Source organism: Taurulus bubalis (assembly GCF_910589615.1).
Source record: "Taurulus bubalis genome assembly, chromosome: 1".
Lineage (NCBI taxonomy): Eukaryota > Metazoa > Chordata > Actinopteri > Perciformes > Cottidae > Taurulus > Taurulus bubalis.
In genome coordinates, this window is record NC_136589.1 from 781,804 (window position 1) to 802,500 (window position 20,697).

Below are 20,697 nucleotides of genomic sequence, written 5' to 3' on the forward strand. Positions count from 1 at the left end.
TTCCTGCTATTTCTCTCCTCCACAGTCACTCCTGTGTCCACCATTGTTGTACATTCCACCATTCCTGTCAGTTGTCTTCTTTAACAAGAGCTTCACAGATTCTATGAGTAACATTTACCTTTTTGTCCGTGTGTGCCTCAGTGCCACCCGTCTTTAGGCAGAAAATCCTCCCTCTGGAGATCAACATCGGGGGCCAAGCCAAGTTCGAGTGTGAAATCGAGTATGCTCCGAGTGTGACCTTCAAATGGTACAAGTCTGCCGTTGAGATCAAACAGAGCGAGAAGTTCAGGATCCTCAGCCGCCACACCGGCTCTTCCTTGGAGCTTCTGAACCCGATCAAAGCCGACAGCAATGAATACACCTGCAAGGCTTTCAACCAGCACGGCTCTGACAGCTGCACCGCCATGCTCATCGTCACCGGTAAGACCCAGTGGGACCCCTGTTTGTTCTGTTAAAGTACTGCTTTACCAATGTGTCTGTTTGAGAGAGAGAGAATTATATATTTGCAATGTGTTTTTCCCTGGATCACTGTGGTGCAATGCGGAAGTGATCTGTTCATGAATCAGATCTTGTGTCGCGTTTTGGCAAGATTTAATGATGTTGAGGATCACATTGTTTAAACCTACGTCGATCACCAAAGTGAGATTGCTCAGATTACTTTTTTTCATGTTTTTTCTCAAATTTGTTCAAATTGTTATGTTCTACCTGCTCTCCATAGAAATGTACCCCCCGGTATTTGTATCAAAACCAGACCCAATGACTTTGTACGTGGGCAAACCAGCTGTGCTCCAGTGCTCGCTCACTGGATCCTCACCCATGGAAGTTGTCTGGCACAAGGACAACATAGCCATCTCCTCCGAAGGGAACTATGTCATGAAATGTGAAAAGAACAAGTATTCCCTTCTCGTTAAGAGTCTTGAGCTGACTGACCAGGGCGTGTACCTGTGCAAGGCCTCCAACAGCGTTGGCACTGCGACCTTTACCACAGAGCTCAAGGTCATCAACAAGCCCAGCTTTGTTAAGACCGTTGAGCCGGTGTCAGCTGCTGTCAATGACCCGCTGAGGCTTGAGTGCCAGGTGGACGAGGACACTGGTGTGACCGTCACCTGGACCAGGGATGGCAAGAAAGTCCACCAGAGCATGGAGTGCAAACTCTCCTTTGAGGACAAGGTGGCTGTTGTTGACATTCCTAAGTCCAAACAGAAGGACTCCGGGAAATACGTGTGCACGGCCACGAACGAGGCCGGCAGCTCGTCCTGTGAGGCCGTGGTAACTGTTCAAGGTAAGGTCCTAAAGAAGATCTTTTCGTTAGTTTTAAGTGGGTTATTGTTGCTAACAATATGCACCGCTGTCGTCTTGTCTTCCCTTTTGCATTTCTTTTTCCACTTTTCTGTCTTGGTTATTTCTTTTTTGTCCCTGTCTCTCTTTTGACAATGATCTTGACTTAAACACTCCTTTCAGACCCCCCTAACTTTGTTAGGAAGATGGAACCCATGATTACATGGAAACAAGGTATAGCTGCACGCTTACAGTGCACCGTTAAAGGATCGCCTGAACTTCGCATCCATTGGTTCTGGAATGAGAGAGAGCTTGGTGATGGAGAGAAATATAAAATCTCTTTCAAGAGCGGAGTTGCCTCTTTGGAGATCGTGAACCTCCTGGTCTCAGACAGTGGGAGTTACACCTGCGAGGTGTCAAATAACGCCGGCAGCGAGAGCTGCAACACTCTTATAGCCGTTAAAGGTTTGTCAAATCTTCTATTTACTTTCCACTAACCGATGAATTCAGGAAATCTTTGGTGTTAACTGCATCCACTTTACTCATCCTTTTGACAACCAGAGCCACCGTCCATTAGGAAAGAGCTGCAGGCCGTAGAGGCGGTGAAGGGAGCAGCTACTCAGCTGGAGTGTGAGATCACAGGAACAGCTCCTTTTGAAATCAGTTGGTTGAAAAATAAGAAAGCTATCTCCAGCGATCAGAAGTATAAAATAGTTGTCCAAGATACCTTGTCAAGGCTGGAGATCCATCCGTTTGAGAGTGCAGATGTTGCAGACTATCAGTGTGTCATATCCAACGATGTGGGCAAAGTCACCACCAAGGCCCTCGCCAAGCTTAAAGGTTAGTACACCTGAGTTGAATCAATGTTATTCACTGAGGTTTAATCTCATTCTTCAAACTCAGTTTGTAACTCTTGCACTGTTCTTGTAGAGCCACCGACCTTCTCAAAGAGGCTTGAGAGTGTCACAGCAGTGTTGGGAAATACAGTGAAACTACAGGGCACCCTTAAGGGCTCGGCTCCCATCTCCGTTAAATGGATGAAAGACTCTGAAATACTGAGAGATGACGACTCAAACATCAAGATGGTGTTTGAGAACAGCGTTGCTAGCTTGTCCATAACAACAGTGGCCATCAGCCACGGCGGCAAGTATTCGTGCCAAGCTGAGAACGAGGCTGGACAACAGAAATGCGAAGCGACCTTGACCGTGCAAGGTCAGTTGACATCATTGAAGCAGAGAAACCATGTCGAGGTCTATAGGTTCTTGTGTCTAATCTCTTATATCTTAATAACTATATCTTATCCCAGAACCTGCTAAGATCGTAGAACCTGCAGAGTCCATCAGTGTGACCGCAGGAGATTCTGCCACGTTGGAGTGCACGATCTCTGGAAGCCCAGACCTCAAAGTGAAGTGGTTCAAAGACGGCAAAGAGATGATCAGTGGCCGTAAATACAAGATGACTGTGAAAGACAATATTGCCTCCATGAAGATTCTTACGGCAGAAAGAGGAGACACCTCAGAGTACAAGATGGAGGTGTCGAATAAAGTGGGGAAAGACCAGTGCACATGCTCAGTCACGATCTTAGGTCAGTCGTGTGAAGTCTGAGTAACTCAAAACGTCTTATAGTTGTTGATTATCTTTACAACCAAAAGGAAACTAACTTCAACACACGTTTTGGGACTTCCATTAATCTAAAGTCTTCTAACTGAAATGTTGCAACAGACTTAATTGTAGTTAAAGACAGAGTGTTATTTCCTTAGAATATTTTAGCCGAGTGATTCTTAAAAAAAAAAAAAAAAAAAAAACCTGCTAATGCATGAGATGTTTTTTTTCTTCAACAACCAGATCGGATAATGCCTCCAACTTTCACCAAATGCCTGAAAAGAGTTGATGGTAACGTTGGTAATGACGTGTCCATGGACTGTAAAGTGTCCGGGTCCCAACCCATGACCATAGCATGGTTCAAAGACGACCAGGAGATCACGCCTGGGTCCAAATTCCAGCCTGAATTCAAAGACAGCTCTGCCACGCTGAGAATTATACGGCTGGAGAAAGCCGACTCTGGAGTTTACAAATGCAGAGCCACCAATTCAGCCGGCTTTAAGGAAACCAGCGGCACGCTCTATGTCAAAGGTCCCGAACTCTTCTGCTGCGCCTCTACTTGTAGTGTACAATCCGTCAATGATTTCATGCTCACATGATTTGCAATCTTTGTTTTTGTTTACGGCCTCTAGAGCCCCCGGTGTTCACAGTGACACCTGACAACCAGGATGTCATACCAGGAACCACCGTGTGCTTCAGGACAGCCTTCACTGGAACGGCTCCTCTAGCTGTGAAGTGGTTCAGAGAGGAAAAAGAGATTATAACTGAAGGCTCATATTTCATAAAGAAAGACGCCTCTTCGAGCTCTTTGGAGCTTCACTCTGTGAAACCCAGCGACTCCTCTAAGTACACATGCCAGGTGTCCAACGATGCCGGGAAGGTGGATTGCACCGCAGTCCTCTTTGTGAAAGGTGCCGGTCTTCACTGTCGTGTGCAGCTGCATGAACATGTCTTGACATCCATATTTCTTTTGACGTTAACACCCTGTCTTCTGTCTGATGATGGTGACCTCTTCTCTCAGAACCTCCCGTGTTTGTGAGGAAGCTTGAGGCGACCAAGCTCGCCACCAGCGGCGCCAACGTCAAGCTGGAGTGCAAAGTGACGGGCAGCCCCGTCATCAGTTTCAAATGGTTCAAGGACGAGATGGAGATCAGCTCCAGTCCTAAATACACCATGTGCTCGATTGACTTAGTGCCGTCTCTGGAAATAGTCGACTGTGCCGTCGCGGATAGTGGAGATTATGTCTGCATGGCGTCCAGCGAGGCCGGCAGTGACCGCTGCAGCAGTACCGTTACAGTCAAAGGTCGGTTCCAGTGTTTCTTTTTACTCCCGTTTCTAGACTTGTACTGTGACGTGGAAGACATTTAGCTTCTCTTCGGTTCAAATGACAAATCGTCAGCATTTACCCTGTGGAGATGCCACGCCCCTGGTAGACCAAGACATACGTGAACACCGCCGGTGAGACTACTGGAGCGTGGCCTCTCTGTCGTGTAAACACTGAGGAAGTCTTGTCATCGGAGCTGAAGAAGTCATTCAGAACAAGTTCACCTTCACTGAGGAACTCCAGTGGATTCTTTGACCTTTTGATTCCCCTTGTGTGGTCCAGTGTGATCGCTGACAAGTCCGCTGTTCTCTTCTAGCTCCGCCATTGTTTGTGCGCAGCATGGAGCCCAAAGATGTGGTCAAAGGTTCTGAGATGATGCTGGAGGGCCAGGTCTCTGGCTCCGCCCCTTTCACCGTGTCATTTTATAAGAACACAAAGCTGGTCAGGAATGACAAGAGACACAGGATCACGGTGAAAGACGACCTGATAGCCCTGCAGGTGCTGGCAGTAGAGGCAGGAGACGTGGGCGTGTACCAGTGTACCGTCGAGAATGAAGTGGGAAGGGCTGCCTGTGATTGTCAAGTAGCCCTCAAAGGTTGGTTTAACACATTTAAATATGCCCCATTTATTTGGAGATAGCCTCGCAAAGCTTCATCCTGACCTGGCAACGCTCTGTAGGACTTCACTTTAGTGCATCTTTGTCCTCGGGGGCTTTACAGTCTGTCCAACACTGATCGCCATCGATCGACAGAACAAGAGACAAGAACCAACGACCTCTGGCTGGTCATTTGCTTTTTTCTCTGATAAAAGAAAACAGGTTGTCTGCTCAAGAAACGTTGGCAGATTTCTCCAAAAGACCAACAAGATTAGTTTCTTCTTATCCAGTTCTTTGATCAGTGGTTTAGAGAGACAGACGTTCACAACCTGATCTCTGGCCAAAGCTCTGTAATTGGTCTAAAATGAGTCCATAAATCTCACAGAAACACTGAGCGAGCAGGAGGAAGTCTGACTTTGTGAGGCTAATATTCAGTAGCGAAGCCAATAATATTCATCTAAAATGTCTCCTTGTAGAACCGCCATCTTTTGTGAGAAAGCTGGAGAACCTCAGCTCCTTGGTTGGCAGTGAGGTTTCTCTGCAGTGCACTCTGAAGGGCTCCGAGCCCATGACTGTGTCCTGGACCAAAGACAACCACGAGCTCAAAGAGGCTGAACACGTTCAGATCACATATGAGAACCACACGGCTCTGCTGCACTTCACCAACTTACAGAGCAAACATGGCGGCAAATACTCGTGCCAGGCGCAGAACCAGGCCGGCAGCCAGACGTGCTCCGCCGGGTTGACCGTCAAAGGTTGGTGAAGATACTCGAGATCTATGTCCAGTGGGTGCGTTCAGGAGATCCTTATCAACTCGTGAAGTCACACATTTAGAGGTTTCCTAGAAGTACATCCCAGTAGAGAACTTCCCCAAGTTTCAGTGTCAAACAGCTGAAACGAGAACAAGCAAGTGGATGATTGTCCTCCATTTTTTACATCCTCCACAGAATGTTCCATTGGGGATGATTGAGCCGTGACCACCTCAACTCTAACTCCTGTTGTCACGTGATGATCTTACGAGTTGATAATGACCCAACGCGTCTTTAGCATCCTTAGTCGTTGACTTTACTTCTGGCTCCGTCGCTGTGCGGCAGTGAATGCGACGAGAGGTTCTTTGCTAACTGTGTTATTTGACGTCTCAGAGCCGGCTAAGGTCACGGAGGAGGCCAAGTCCGTCAGTGTGACTCAGGGGGATCCGGCCACGCTGGAGGCCCGGTTCTCAGGCACGAAACCGCTGAAGGCCAGATGGCTTTTGGCGGGCAAGGAGCTGACCTCAAGCCAGAGATATAAAGTGCAAGGCACAGACACCAGCTCTGTGCTCAAGATTATTAAAACTGAGAAAGGTGACAGTGGGGACTACACCTTTGAAGTTTCAAACGATGTGGGCCAGAGTTCTTGCGAGGCCACACTCACCATTCTCGGTCAGTTCTTAAAGTGTAACCAGGAACTCCACATTGGTTTTGTTTGAATACATCGTACTCTAAACGTTGCTTCTCACCTCTTTTTCTTCCATCAATGTTAGATCAAATAATTCCACCGTCTTTTACGAGAAAACTGAAGCAGACGGAAGGTATCAAAGCATCGTTTGCTCACCTGGAGTGTCTCGTCTCCGGCTCCCTGCCGATAACCGTGCAGTGGTACAAAGACGAGAAAGAGATCCAGACTGATGACAAACACAAATGCACATTCTTTGAGAATGTTGCTTTCCTGGAAATCTCTAATCTTGAGAGTAAAGACAGCGGCAGCTATACCTGCATCGCTAAGAACAGAGCGGGAACCGTCCAGTGCTCTGGGAACTTGTTTGTAAAAGGTTTGTTTGTGGTATTCATGAGAAGCTGGATGTGTCTGGTCAGAGTTTAGCGACACATCCTAAAGGGTCTTTGTTATTATGCAGCTTCACCAGCAGTATTTGGTTTCTTTTCTCTTCCAGAACCACCATGCATTCTTGAAAAGCCTGATTCCATGAATGTTTTGCCGGGCTCCAAAGTCCAGTTTAACGTGCTGGTGTCTGGCACGCCGCCACTGACCATCAAATGGTTTAGAAACAAGAAGGAGATTTTATCCAGTGCCGACTGCTCTGTGGTCAAAGACAACACCTCCAGCTCACTGGAGCTCTTCTTTGCTAAAAGCTCTGACTCTGGAAACTATGTCTGTGAAGTACAGAACGATGTGGGCTCCACTTCCTGCCAGGCAACACTCTTTGTCAAAGGTCAATAGATTCTTTATGTCCAACAGACTCAGTAAATATGTCTCCATCCATCTGTTCCTATTGGCATCTTTGAATCCAGAATTAGCTCCTTTTGACTTGATGCTGAACATTCACAAGAAAGCAAGATGACCAGAAGGGGTCAAAATTAAATTAAATGGGATGGACTGTGCCCCTTTGTGGCTCTGTTTTACCATCCTCGCAATCACTTGAATACCACGAAGCCTAAATATTATTTCCTGACCTGCAAGACTATATCAAAGAAAAGATTTTGTTTCACTCACCAAAAACGTTCGGGGGAAAAATAGAATTTGACAAAAGAGAGCAAATAAATAAAGCATCTATAAAGTAAATAAATGCCACACAAGCTTGGGAAGCTAACATGGCTAATTATGAAGGCATCTCATTTTGCCTCTTCAGAATATACAACTGATGGAAACACTCATGTACTCACAGTTTGAGCAGCATTTGGATGGAGACATTATAGAGATCAGAGTGTTCCCCTCGCCGCCTGTGTGATGGTCACATCTATCGTTTTATTTTGTTTCTTAGAGCCCCCTAAGTTCACACGCACCCCGGCTCGGCTGTCCGTGGTCCGTCCCGGTCAGAGTAAAGTGTTTGAGTGCCAGTTGACCGGCACACCTGAGATAGACATCTACTGGTTCAGGGAAGGCTCTGAGATCAGCGCCAGCGACCGCTACAAGTTGGTCTTTGTTAACTCTGTGGCCACGCTGGAGGTCTGTGGTGCGGATACCAAAGACAGCGGGCTTTACTACTGCGAGGCTCGCAATGAGGCCGGCAGCGAGAGCTGCAGCATGGAGCTCAAGGTCAAAGGTTAGTTGTGTCAGGAGACGTGGGCTCATTGAGCAGGACTTTTAAGAATTTAAGATTGGAGGCAGTGGTTTCCTACGTCTCTCTCTCTGGAAATAACTGTATTAGCATTGATTTCAGTTGAGTTATTTGTTATTTGGGTTATTTGGGTTCTTAAAATTAAAGATTATTGAAAATTGAGACTTTTAACAATGGGCTTTGTCCATAAACTAGCCGACTCAACAGATTAATGGACCTAAACAGTTCATAATGTCTCAAACCAGCTAGAGACAGTTCTCTGGTAAACCTTGCTTCCAAATGTACATAAAATACTGTTTATCACATATTTAGAAAATTAACTGTTGAGAAAGGTAGGTGACAGTTTGTTCTCTCCCGTCTCAGAACCACCATCATTCATTAAAGAGCTGGCTCCAGCTGGTGTAGTGAAGGGCTCTAGTGCCTGTTTTGAGTGCCAGGTAGCTGGGACGGGTCCGTTTGAGATAACATGGCACAAAGATGCAAAGGAGATCAAACCCAGTGCGAAACACGGCTTCTCCCAGATGAACGACACTGTGGGTCTCGAGGTGCACAAATGTGAGGCCGTAGACGTCGGTGAATACCAGTGCACTGTTACTAATGAGGTGGGAAGCTGTAGTTGTAAGACTACGCTAAACCTCAAAGGTTAGTCTAATCAGACTTTCAAATCCACATTTCTTTATTATTTGAGGTAATAACTAACCCTTTACTTTAACATTTCATTGGTTTCCTCTAATAGAACCACCGACATTCACCAAGAGGACTGAGAACACGTCCACTGTTCTGGGTCAGATGGCAGAGTTTCAGTGTGTTGTGGCGGGTTCTCCCACTCTCTCTGTACAATGGCAAAAAGATGAGAACTGGATTTTGGAGGATCCAAAGATTGAGAGAACATTTGAGAACAATGTGGCCACTCTCAGGGTTCCCGCCTGCGAGGTGACACACAGCGGGAAATACACCTGCCAGGTGGTGAACGAGGCCGGGCAGGATAAGTGCTTTGCCACCCTGACGGTGCAAGGTATACAACCTGTGCTTCACTAATCATGGTATTAAAGCTTTCCATGGTCCTAACTTTGTGAGAAAGCATGTGAATCTTTTTCTTTTGTTTTGCATTGTAGAACCTCCTCAGATCACAGAGAAACCTGAAGTGATAAAGGTTACAGTGGGAGATCCAGTCAATCTGGACTGTAAGGTGACGGGCTCACCTGAGCTCAAAGTGAAATGGATGAAGGATGGCAAGGAGCTTCAATCAATCAGACAGCACAAGCTGATCTTTGCGAACAACACCAGCAGCCTGAAGGTTCAGTCGGCTCAGAAAGAGGACGGAGGAGAGTATGTCTTCGAGGTGACAAACCACATCAGTAGCTGCTCCTGCAAAGTCCAAGTGATCGTACTAGGTTGGTGTGAAGAACATGAAACTCCTGCGCTACATAGCGGCATGTTGAATGAAGCCTGATAACTGTCTTGTTATTCTTTTGGTAACAGAGCAAGTAATTGCCCCAAGCTTCATTAAACCCCTGGTAGACATGCAGGAGGTATTGGGCTCCTTTGTTCAGATATGCTGCAAAATATCTGGTTCCCTGCCCATCTCTGTGGAATGGCAAAAAGATGGAGCCAGAATCTCTAGTGGTGTGAAACACAAACTCATTCAGCAGGACAATTCTGTGTCCATTGAAATCGAACAGCTGGAGAGATCTGATGCAGGATCCTACTCTTGCAAACTGACCAATGCAGCGGGAAGTTGTGGATGCAGTGGATCGCTCATGGTTAAAGGTCAGATATTGATCCCCCATGTGATTGGTCATGCAATCCTAAAATAAAGGTGAGTACCTCTTTTAACGCCGTCCGCCTTGTTCTCTTCAGAACCTCCCAGCTTTGTGACGCCGCCTGAGTCCCAGGCGGCTCTACCAAATGGAACCGTACGCTTCAAAGGCACATTTAAGGGAACGCCTCCTTTCACGGTCAAATGGTTCAAGGAGGACTCAGAGCTCATGACCGGGCCCACTTGTTTCACAGGGCTGGAGGGCCTGTCTTGCTTCTTAGACCTCTATTCAGTGGGCGTCACCCAGAGTGGAGTCTACTCTTGCCAAGTCAGTAATGACGCTGGCTCTGTACGCTGCAGTGCAGACTTGACAGTCAAAGGTTCGACTTGCATCTTTTTTATCAACTCTTCTGTATTCATCTCACATCTGACTTAAACTAGTGGTTCTCTAGTGGAACTTTCACTGTTTCTATATTATTCATAAGCTTTTCCACTGCTGCAGCTTCTCATTAAGAAGTGTGTGTTGCCTTTGTGACGCACCTGCGTTTTCCTCAATCATCCTGTCCCTGCTGCTAACCCCCATCATGTCATCTGCTCACCTCCTGCCTGTTGTAACAATCTAGTTTAAGTGCCCCTACATCTTCCAGCAGCTAATATATCTGTATTTTGGCTTTCCAGAACCACCTGAGTTTGTGCTGAAACTCCCTGCCGTTAAGTTTGTGAAGCAGGATGAGTCGCTCCGGCTGGAGTGCAAAGTCAGTGGCACTGCCCCTTTGAAAGTGACCTGGTACAAACAGGACACCAAGGTCACGGATGGAGGCAACTACAGGACATCATTTGTTGACTCAGTAGCAGTCCTGGAACTGCTCTCGGCCAGCTTTGATGATGATGGAGTTTACACCTGTGAAGCTCAGAACGATGCTGGCAGTGTCAGCTGCAGCACCACACTTACCGTTAAAGGTCAGCCTCTCACTGACTTCCTAATTATCCTTTATCATTCATGGTCTGCCTTTCTGATGCACTGGCTGTTCAGTGCGTTGTTGAAGTTTTGGTGAAAGTTAGGTTGTATTGCTTAAAGCTGGAATACGTAACATTCTTCTTTCGTCTTCTATGTATCCATCCGGTATGGTGGCGTATCGTCAAATGCTGAGGCTCGCAACTTTAAGACTCGTTACTTTTTCCGCTGTTTAGAAATGTTCGTCAGCTTGTTGGGTTGCCCCTTTGTTTGGGAAATGCAATTAAAGATCCTTGAACTTTTTGAGTCCATTATAATGCCGGATACACAATACCTCAGCCATTTTAGTGTAGTTCCAACAACGTTCCTTACCAACCCCACCATTTTAGTGTAGTTCCAACAACGTTCCTTACCAACCCCACCATCTTAGTTTAGTTCCAACAAACTTCCTTACCAACCCCACCATCTTAGTTTAGTTCCAACAAACTTCCTTACCAACTCCACCATTTTAGTGTAGTTCCAACAACGTTCCTTACCAACCCCACCATCTTAGTTTAGTTCCAACAAACTTCCTTACCAACCCCACCATCTTAGTTTAGTTCCAACAAACTTCCTTACCAAGTCCACCGTCTTAGTGTAGTTCCAACAACGTTCCTTACCAACCCCACCATCTTAGTGTAGTTCCAACAAACTTCCTTACCAACCCCACCATCTTAGTGTAGTTCCAACAAACTTCCTTACCAACCCCACCATCTTAGTGTAGTTCCAACAAACTTCCTTACCAACCCCACCATTTTAGTTTAGTTCCAACAAACTTCCTTACCAACTGCACCATATTTGCTGTGGGCCTTTAGCCACTACAGAACGTTACAACACATGCAATGTTACGGGTTTCAGCTTTAAGATTTAGTCATAGATTCTTTTCCCGTGTATGCCTCTTTAACAGTTTCTGATCTTTTTGTAGACCCCCCATCTTTTGTCAAAGTACCTGAGCCCGTTGAAGGGCTAAAGGGTAAGGACGTGAGTCTGTACTGCGAGATGAGCGGTACAGCTCCGTTCCAGATCACCTGGTTCAAAGACAGGAAACCTCTGATGGAGAGCAGGAAGTATAAGATGGTGAGCGAGGGCAGCTCGGCTACGCTGCATGTCATTGGAATAGAGTCCTCGGATGCCGGCGAATACGAGTGCAAAGTGTCAAACAGTGTAGGAAGTGACACCTGCAAGACGTCAGTTAAACTCAGAGGTCAGTAGAAATTGCGTTAGTCTCAAATGAAAGTCAGAAGTATTAGATTTTTAGGTAACTTTGTCACTCTGCTGACTTTCCCTTTTGCGCTGTTTGTCTCCTCTCCTCAGAGCCGCCATCATTTGTGAAGAAACTGTCAAACATGACGGTGATACTGGGAGAGGAGGTGACCCTTGTGGCCACTGTTAAAGGCTCTGAACCCATTACTGTGTCCTGGGTTCAAGACAAGGATCACATTCTCAGGGACGGTGACAACAGGAAAATCACCTTTGAGAACAACCAGGTCGCTCTTAAAGTCTTTAAGGCTGATTCAACCACGGCAGGCAAATACACATGCCAACTCAGAAACGATGCTGGGAGTGTGGAGTGTTTCGCTAACTTGACTGTTCTAGGTTCGTAATCATATAATTCTCTCTTTCTCATGCAGTTTTATTTTCCTTCCTTCGTCCTGCAGGTTTGATTAAGAACATGTTGTGCTTCTTCTGTTAATTCCAGAACCAGCTAAGATAGTGGACAAGCCCGACGCTCTGAGCGTGACGGCAGGCGACATGGCCGCCCTGGAGGTCAAAGTGTGTGGAACCCCGGAGCTGACGCCCAAGTGGTTCAAGGATGGTGTCGAGCTGGCCTCCGGGAGGAAATACAAAATCTCCTTTTCTCAGATGATTTCCAGCCTGAACGTTCTCTCTGCTGAGAAAGTGGACTCTGGAGAATATACATTTGAGGTCATGAACGAGGTCGGGAAGGATCTGAGTAAAATTAATCTCACTGTTCTAGGTTGGTGTTCTCTTTCTTCTTTGATGACTGGTGCTGGGTATCTACCTGAGTTTTTATAAAAATGCAAAAATACCTTTTTTATATCTTACTTTCTAAGCATGGATTTCTACCAACAGGGGTGGTTCTAGACCATTTCAATTGGCGGCGGCAGACTGGGGCCACTTGTGATTTTAGGGGAACCAAATGCATTAAACACAACATACATCCCGACACCACCTTCAGTTTGGTTCTTCAAAAGACTAATGAGACGCTCATTCAGTGTTATCGTACATTATATTCATCACTGCTCATAATACAATTTCTCGTACAGTAATATTGGCCTTAGTCTGGGGGCGAGAGGACCACTGGTCTCCCGTAGAACCCCGTTGTCTCCTAAACAAATTAAGTTCTCAAATGGTAAATGTTTCAAAACAAGGAGCCACAAGAACCTGACCTAAATAAAGTTGACACAGTTGGGATTAAAATCAGGAACTATCTATTGAAAGAATGGACCAATACGTTGATAACTGGCACGATAAGACTGGTCTCACCCAGCCCGGTCCCTGCGGCACATTTCCTCCGTGTCTGTCCGACACCACTAACGCTGCCCTCCCCAACAGATAAGATCGTACCTCCAACCTTCTCCAGGAAGTTGAAGGATTGCAACGCGGTGGTGGGAGCCGCTGGAGAAATGGAGTGCAAAGTGTCGGGCTCCCCACCGTTCACCATCTCGTGGTACCACGACGGGGAGGAGATCCAGAGCGGACCCAACTACGATCTGGCCTTCAGCAACAACAGCTGCTCGCTCAAAGTGTCCACGCTCAAGCTGACCGACTCCGGAGTGTTCAAGTGTAGAGCCGTCAACAAGGCCGGGTCCAGCGACACCACGGCGGCCATGGGGGTGAAAGGTCAGGGGACTTCTTGTATTCATGACTGAGGATGTGTAGTACAACATGTACCTCTGAGGTGTAGTACAACATGTACCTCTGAGGTGTAGTACAACATGTACCTCTGAGGTGTAGTACAGCAAAGAGTACAACTTGTACCTCTGAGGTGTAGTACAGTAAAGAGTACAACATGTACCTCTGAGGTGTAGTACAACATGTACCTCTGAGGTGTAGTACAGTAAAGAGTACAACATGTACCTCTGAGGTGTAGTACAACATGTACCTCTGAGGTGTAGTACAGTAAAGAGTACAACATGTACCTCTGAGGTGTAGTACAGTGAAGAGTACAACATGTACCTCTGAGGTGTACTACAGTAAAGAGTACAACATGTACCTCTTAGATGTAGTACAACATGTACCTCTGAGGTGTAGTACAGTAAAGAGTACAACATGTACCTCTGAGGTGTACTACAGTAAAGAGTACAACATGTACCTCTTAGATGTAGTACAACATGTACCTCTGAGGTGTAGTACAGTAAAGAGTACAACATGTACCTCTGAGGTGTACTACAGTAAAGAGTACAACATGTACCTCTTAGATGTAGTACAACATGTACCTCTGAGGTGTAGTACAGTAAAGAGTACAACATGTACCTCTTAGATGTAGTACAACATGTACCTCTGAGGTGTAGTACAGTAAAGAGTACAACATGTACCTCTTAGATGTAGTACAACATGTACCTCTGAGGTGTAGTACAGTAAAGAGTACAACATGTACCTCTGAGGTGTAGTACAATAAAGAATACAACATGTACCTCTGAGGTGTAGTGAAGGAGAAGTACCCAGGTAGAGTAAAAGTACCTCAGATGTATACTTCAGGACAATACTTAAGTAAATATACTTAGTTACTTGTTTATTTGACAGTTTTAGACCAAACTGATTTAATGAAAGTCAAATGAAGAAATTCTAAATAGAATCCTGATAGAAGTACTCTTAGTCACTCCAGGTACATCTTTAAGTACTCGTTTCATGTTACATGACATATAAGAGTCAAAGGCTTTCACAGAGGGAAGTTTAAATATTGTTTTGTATCACTCCATGAATCAGAAAATACTATCAACAGCCATGTTTTTAGTAATCAAATGTATAAATCAGGGTATAGATGAACAAAGCCCTCCTTCAGTGACCCAGGATCAGGTCCACCGTGTTGACCCGTGTCTGTCCTCTGGTCCCAGAACCCCCGTCCTTCGTGGTGCCCCCTCAGCCGGCGGAGGCCATGCCCGGCGCCAACGTGACCTTCTCCGCCATGGTGAAGGGCAGCGCCCCCCTCAGGCTGAAGTGGTTCAGGGGAACCAAGGAGATCCTGTCGGGCCACGGCTGTGCGTTCTCCCTGAAGGACAACCAGGTCCTGCTGGAGCTCTTCAAAGTGGACGCCTCCCACGGAGGAGAGTACACCTGCCAGGTGCTCAACGACGCCGGCAAGGAGAGCTGCCCCGTCACCCTCACCGTCAAAGGTCAGTGTCCCCTGATGATGTCCTGGCTCTAAACTAGTCTCTCTCTGTCCCCTGATGATGTCCTGGCTCTAAACTAGTCTGTCCACTGATGATGTCCTGGCTCTAAACTAGTCTCTCTCTGTCCCCTGATGATGTCCTGGCTCTAAACTAGTCTCTCTCTGTCCCCTGATGATGTCCTGGCTCTAAACTAGTGTGTGTCCCCTGATGATGTCCTGGCTCTCAACTAGTCTATCCCCTGATGATGTCCTGGCTCTGAACTAGTCTCTCTGTGTCCCCTGATGATGTCCTGGCTCTAAACTAGTCTGTCCCCTGATGATGTCCTGGCTCTAACCTAGTCTGTCCCCTGATGATGTCCTGGCTCTAAACTAGTGTGTGTCCCCTGATGATGTCCTGGCTCTAAACTAGTCAATCTGTGTCCGCTGGTGATGTCCTGGCTCTAAACTAGTCTATCTGTGTCCCCTGATGATGTCCTGGCTCTAAACTAGTCTCTCTCTGTCCCCTGATGATGTCCTGGCTCTAAACTAGTCTGTCCCCTGATGATGTCCTGGCTCTAAACTAGTCTCTCTGTGTCCCCTGATGATGTCCTGGCTCTCAACTAGTCTGTCCCCTGGTGATGTCCTGGCTCTCAACTAGTCTGTCCCCTGATGATGTCCTGGCTCTAACCTAGTCTGTCCCCTGATGATGTCCTGGCTCTAAACTAGTCTCTCTGTGTCCCCTGATGATGTCCTGGCTCTGAACTAGTCTCTCTGTGTCCTCTGATGATGTCCTGGCTCTAAACTAGTCTGTCCCCTGATGATGTCCTGGCTCTAAACTAGTCTGTCCCCTGATGATGTCCTGGCTCTAACCTAGTCTGTCCCCTGATGATGTCCTGGCTCTAACCTAGTCTGTCCCCTGATGATGTCCTGGCTCTAAACTAGTCTCTCTGTGTCCCCTGATGATGTCCTGGCTCTTAACTAGTGTGTGTCCCCTGATGATGTCCTGGCTCTAAACTAGTCTGTCCCCTGATGATGTCCTGGCTCTAAACTAGTCTGTCCCCTGATGATGTCATGGCTCTCAACTAGTCTATCCCCTGATGATGTCCTGGCTTTGAACTAGTCTCTCTGTGTCCCCTGATGATGTCCTGGCTCTAAACTAGTCTGTCCCCTGATGATGTCCTGGCTCTAAACTAGTCTGTCCCCTGATGATGTCCTGGCTCTAACCTAGTCTGTCCCCTGATGATGTCCTGGCTCTAAACTAGTGTGTGTCCCCTGATGATGTCCTGGCTCTAAACTAGTTTGTTTCCCCTGATGATGTCCTGGCTCTAAACTAGTCTGTCCCCTGATGATGTCCTGGCTCTAACCTAGTCTGTCCCCTGATGATGTCCTGGCTCTAAACTAGTGTGTGTCCCCTGATGATGTCCTGGCTCTAAACTAGTTTGTGTCCCCTGATGATGTCCTGGCTCTAAACTAGTCTGTCCCCTGATGATGTCCTGGCTCTAAACTAGTGTGTGTCCCCTGATGATGTCCTGGCTCTAAACTAGTTTGTGTCCCCTGATGATGTCCTGGCTCTAAACTAGTCTGTCCCCTGATGATGTCCTGGCTCTAAACTAGTCTGTGTCCCCTGATGATGTCCTGGCTCTAAACTAGTCTGTGTCCCCTGATGATGTCCTGGCTCTAAACTAGTCTGTCCCCTGATGATGTCCTGACTCTAAAGTAGTCTGTGTCCCCTGATGATGTCCTGGCTCTAAACTAGTCTGTGTCCCCTGATGATGTCCTGGCTCTAAACTAGTGTGTCCCCTGATGATATCCTGGCTCTAAACTAGCCTCTGTCCCCTGATGATGTCCTGGCTCTAAACTAGTCTGTGTCCCATGATGATGTCCTGACTCTAAACTAGTCTGTGTCCCCTGATGATGTCCTGGCTCTAAACTAGTCTGTGTCCCCTGATGATGTCCTGGCTCTAAACTAGTCTGTCCCCTGATGATGTCCTGACTCTAAACTAGTCTGTCCCCTGATGATGTCCTGGCTCTAAACTAGTCTCTCTGTGTCCGCTGGTGATGTCCTGGCTCTAAACTAGTCTATCTGTGTCCCCTGATGATGTCCTGGCTCTAAACTAGTCTCTCTGTGTCCTCTGGTGATGTCCTGGCTCTAAACTAGTCTATCTGTGTCCCCTGATGATGTCCTGGCTCTAAACTAGTCTCTCTGTGTCCCCTGATGATGTCCTGGCTCTAAATTAGTCTGTCCCCTGATGATGTCCTGGCTCTAAACTAGTCTCTCTCTGTCCCCTGATGATGTCCTGGCTCTCACCGTCCCCTGTGTCCCCTGAGGATGTCCTGGCTCGAAACTAGTCTGTGTCCCCTGATGATGTCCTGGCTCTCAACTAGTCTGTCCCCTGATGATGTCCTGGCTTTGAACTAGTCTCTCTGTGTCCCCTGATGATGTCCTGGCTCTAAACTAGTCTGTCCCCTGATGATGTCCTGGCTCTAACCTAGTCTGTCCCCTGATGATGTCCTGGCTCTAAACTAGTGTGTGTCCCCTGATGATGTCCTGGCTCTAAACTAGTTTGTGTCCCCTGATGATGTCCTGGCTCGAAACTAGTCTGTGTCCCCTGATGATGTCCTGGCTCTAATCGTCCCCTGTGTCCCCTGAGGATGTCCTGGCTCTAAACTAGTCTCTCCGTGTCCCCTGATGATGTCCTGGCTCTAAAGTAGTCTCTCCGTGTCCCCTGATGATGTCCTGGCTCTAAACTAGTCTGTCCCCTGATGATGTCCTGGCTCTCAACTAGTCTGTCCCCTGATGATGTCCTGGCTCTAACCGTCCCCTCTGTCCCTCAGAGCCGGCGTCCTTCTCTAAGAAGCTGAAGGACGTGTCGGTGGAGAAGGGCAAGGCCTTGACGTTGGAGTGCTCGTACGCCGGCTCTCCTAAGATCTCGGTGACGTGGTGGAAGGACGGCCAGCAGGTGTTCTCCTCCTACAGGTATAACGTGACCACCACGGAGAGCTCCTGCCTCCTGGAGTGTCTGAGCAGCGACCAGGAGGCGGCGGGGAGCTACCGCTGCGAGGTCGCCAACGCCGCTGGGAAGGACCAGTGTGAGGCCACCGTGTCCATCCTCGGTCAGTTCCTCTTTTACTCTGTCTTTCTCCTTTCTGAATGTCTCTGCTGTCTTAGCTTAGCTTAGCTTAGCTCACTGGATCTCTATGGGACCAGTAGCAGTCGATTGGTCAACTGGTGCTTCACTGTAATCCAGCACTGCTGCTAAGGTTCTCTACGACCAATCACAGAGGCGCTTTGGGGCGGTCGGTACCCGTGTCGACCAGCAGGGGGCGTGGTTCTCACCGATGTCTGTTTGTGACCTCAGAGCCGCCGTACTTCCTGGAGGCCCTGGAGCCCATGGAGGTGACGACCGGAGACGGCGTGTGTCTCAAGTGTCAGGTGGCGGGAACTCCTGAGATCAAGGTGTCCTGGTTCAAGGCCGACGGAAAGGTGCGCTCCAGCCCCACCTGCAGGCTGGAGTTCCTGAAGGGCGTGGCCTGCCTGAAGCTCAGCAAGGCCACCAAGGCCGACATCGCAGAGTACACCTGCAAGGCGGAGAACCAGATAGGCTCCGCCTCCTCCACCTGCAAGCTCAACGTGCTAGGTGAATACCTGACTTGTGTCACACCTGTAACGTCACACCTGTAACGTCACACCTGTAACATCTCACCTGTAACGTCACACCTTTACGCCACACCTTTACGTCACACCTGTAACGTCACACCTGTAACGTCACACCTGTAACGTCACACCTTTACGTCACACCTTGACGTCACACCTGTACGTCACACCTGTACGCCACACCTGTACGTCACACCTGTAACGTCACACCTGTAACGTCACACCTTTACGTCACACCTTGGCGTCACACCTGTACGTCACACCTGTACGTCACACCTGTAACATCTCACCTGTAACATCTCACCTGTAACATCACACCTGTACGTCACACCTGTAACGTCACACCTGTAACGTCACACCTGTAACATCACACCTGTAACGTCACACCTGTAACGTCACACCTGTACGTCACACCTGTACGTCACACCTGTAACATCTCACCTGTAACGTCTCACCTGTAACGTCTCACCTGTAACGTCTCACCTGTAACGTCACACCTGTACGTCACACCTGTACATCTCACCTGTAACGTCACACCTGTAACGTCACACCTGTACATCTCACCTGTAACGTCACACCTGTAACGTCACACCTGTACGTACTTGTTAAAGTACTGGAGTACACATAACAACCCGTCTTCCCCTCCTCAGCGGCCAAGTCTCCGCCCTCCTTCCCCAAGAAGGTGACCAGCCTGCAGCAGACGGAGGGCGCGGCCGTGCGCTTCGAGTGCCGCGTGGCCGGCTCGTCGCCCGTGGAGGTTTCCTGGCTGAAGGACGGCGAGCCGCTGAGGCCGAGCGGCGAGCTGAGCACGCTGTACCACGACAACACGGCGGCGCTGGAGATCAGCTGCGCGGAGAAGAGGCACGCCGGGGAGTACACCTGCGTGGCCACCAACAGCGTAGGCTCCGCCTCCTGCAGAGCCAAGCTCACCCTGCAAGGTCGGTGCTGCCTGCTGATTGGCTGGCTCAGTGTTAGTGTAAATACTGCCTCTTCCCCCTCCTCCTCCTCTTCTTCTTCCTTCTCTTCCTCCTCCTCCTCTGTTGGAGGAGCATAAGATGAGAGTAGTTGTTGAGGTGTTGTGTTCTTGACTCCTCTTCCTCCTCCTCCTCTTCCTCCTGAGAGTAGTGTTGAACTAAAGCTTCCACTGAAACAGATGTTGTGATCTTGACTCCTCTTCCTCTTCCTCTTCCTCCTCTTCCTCTCCCTGCAGAACCCAGATACCCGCCGGTCTTTGACAGGAAGCTGTCTCCCCAGGAGGTGACGGTGGGCGACGCCGTGGAGCTGGAGTGTCACATGACCGGCTCCGGCCCCATCAAAGTCACATGGTCCAAAGACCACAAGGACATCCGTCCCGGGGGGAACTACCAGGTGAGCCTGGAGGCCGGCTCGGCCCGGCTGAGGCTCCTGAGGGCCGACCGGGGCGACACCGGGAAATACTTCTGCCACGCCGCCAACGACACGGGGAAGGACTCCTGCTGCGCCGACGTGTCCGTCAAAGGTATGGAGCTAGGAGACGCTTCTGCTTCCTCTCCTCCTTCCTTCTCCTTCCTTCCTTCCTCTCCTCCTTCCTTCTCCCCTTCTCCTTCCCTCCTCTTCTCCTTCTCCTCTTCTCCTTCCTTCCTCTTCTCCTTCTCCTCTTCTCCTTCCTTCTCTTTCCTTCTCCTCTTCTCCTTCTCCTCTTCTCCTTCCTTCTCTTTCCTTCTCCTCTTCTCCTTCTCCCCTTCTCCTTCCTCTTCTCTTTCCTCCTCTCCTTCTCCTCTTCTCCTCTTCCTCCCTCCTCTTCTTTACCTCTCAGCTTGTCTCTGAAGGCATTTTGTTTCTCTTGTGTGAAGGAAACACTCCTCCTCTCCTCACCGTCACTCTCTTCCTCTTCCTCCTCCTCCTCCCCCTCCTCCTCCTCAGAGCGTAAAACCCCCCCGGTGTTCACCAAGCGTCCGTCTGAGCTTGTGGAGGACGTGGAGGGTCACCTGGTGAAGATGGAGGGCCGCCTCACCGGCTCGGCTCCGGTCACGGTGAGCTGGTTCCTGGAGGAGGCGGAGCTCTGCAGCTCAGAGCGCTACGACGTGAGCTTCCAGAGCAACGTGGCCGTGCTGTGCATCAAG

The 20,697-nt window shown here is 48.5% G+C and overlaps 1 protein-coding gene across 1 annotated transcript in view; it reads left to right on the top strand.

Annotated features, from left to right (window-relative positions):
• Positions 1 to 20,697, top strand: part of ttn.2 (titin, tandem duplicate 2) — a gene marked incomplete at its 5' end in the record, with an annotated part of 209,766 nt that overhangs the window by 46,046 nt on the left and 143,023 nt on the right. Inside the window, 31 exon segments of the mRNA XM_079224802.1 lie at positions 142 to 420; positions 719 to 1,282; positions 1,462 to 1,743; positions 1,840 to 2,118; positions 2,209 to 2,490; positions 2,585 to 2,863; positions 3,124 to 3,411; positions 3,513 to 3,791; positions 3,902 to 4,183; positions 4,521 to 4,799; positions 5,276 to 5,554; positions 5,942 to 6,220; positions 6,322 to 6,609; positions 6,730 to 7,008; positions 7,558 to 7,839; positions 8,218 to 8,496; positions 8,591 to 8,869; positions 8,970 to 9,248; positions 9,337 to 9,624; positions 9,715 to 9,993; positions 10,292 to 10,573; positions 11,533 to 11,811; positions 11,922 to 12,203; positions 12,307 to 12,585; positions 13,185 to 13,472; positions 14,687 to 14,965; positions 17,776 to 18,054; positions 18,300 to 18,578; positions 19,246 to 19,533; positions 19,806 to 20,093; positions 20,498 to 20,697. The exon segment at positions 20,498 to 20,697 is cut by the window's right edge and continues 91 nt beyond it. Of these exon segments, the coding sequence (XP_079080928.1) occupies positions 142 to 420; positions 719 to 1,282; positions 1,462 to 1,743; positions 1,840 to 2,118; positions 2,209 to 2,490; positions 2,585 to 2,863; positions 3,124 to 3,411; positions 3,513 to 3,791; positions 3,902 to 4,183; positions 4,521 to 4,799; positions 5,276 to 5,554; positions 5,942 to 6,220; positions 6,322 to 6,609; positions 6,730 to 7,008; positions 7,558 to 7,839; positions 8,218 to 8,496; positions 8,591 to 8,869; positions 8,970 to 9,248; positions 9,337 to 9,624; positions 9,715 to 9,993; positions 10,292 to 10,573; positions 11,533 to 11,811; positions 11,922 to 12,203; positions 12,307 to 12,585; positions 13,185 to 13,472; positions 14,687 to 14,965; positions 17,776 to 18,054; positions 18,300 to 18,578; positions 19,246 to 19,533; positions 19,806 to 20,093; positions 20,498 to 20,697 (8,927 nt within the window).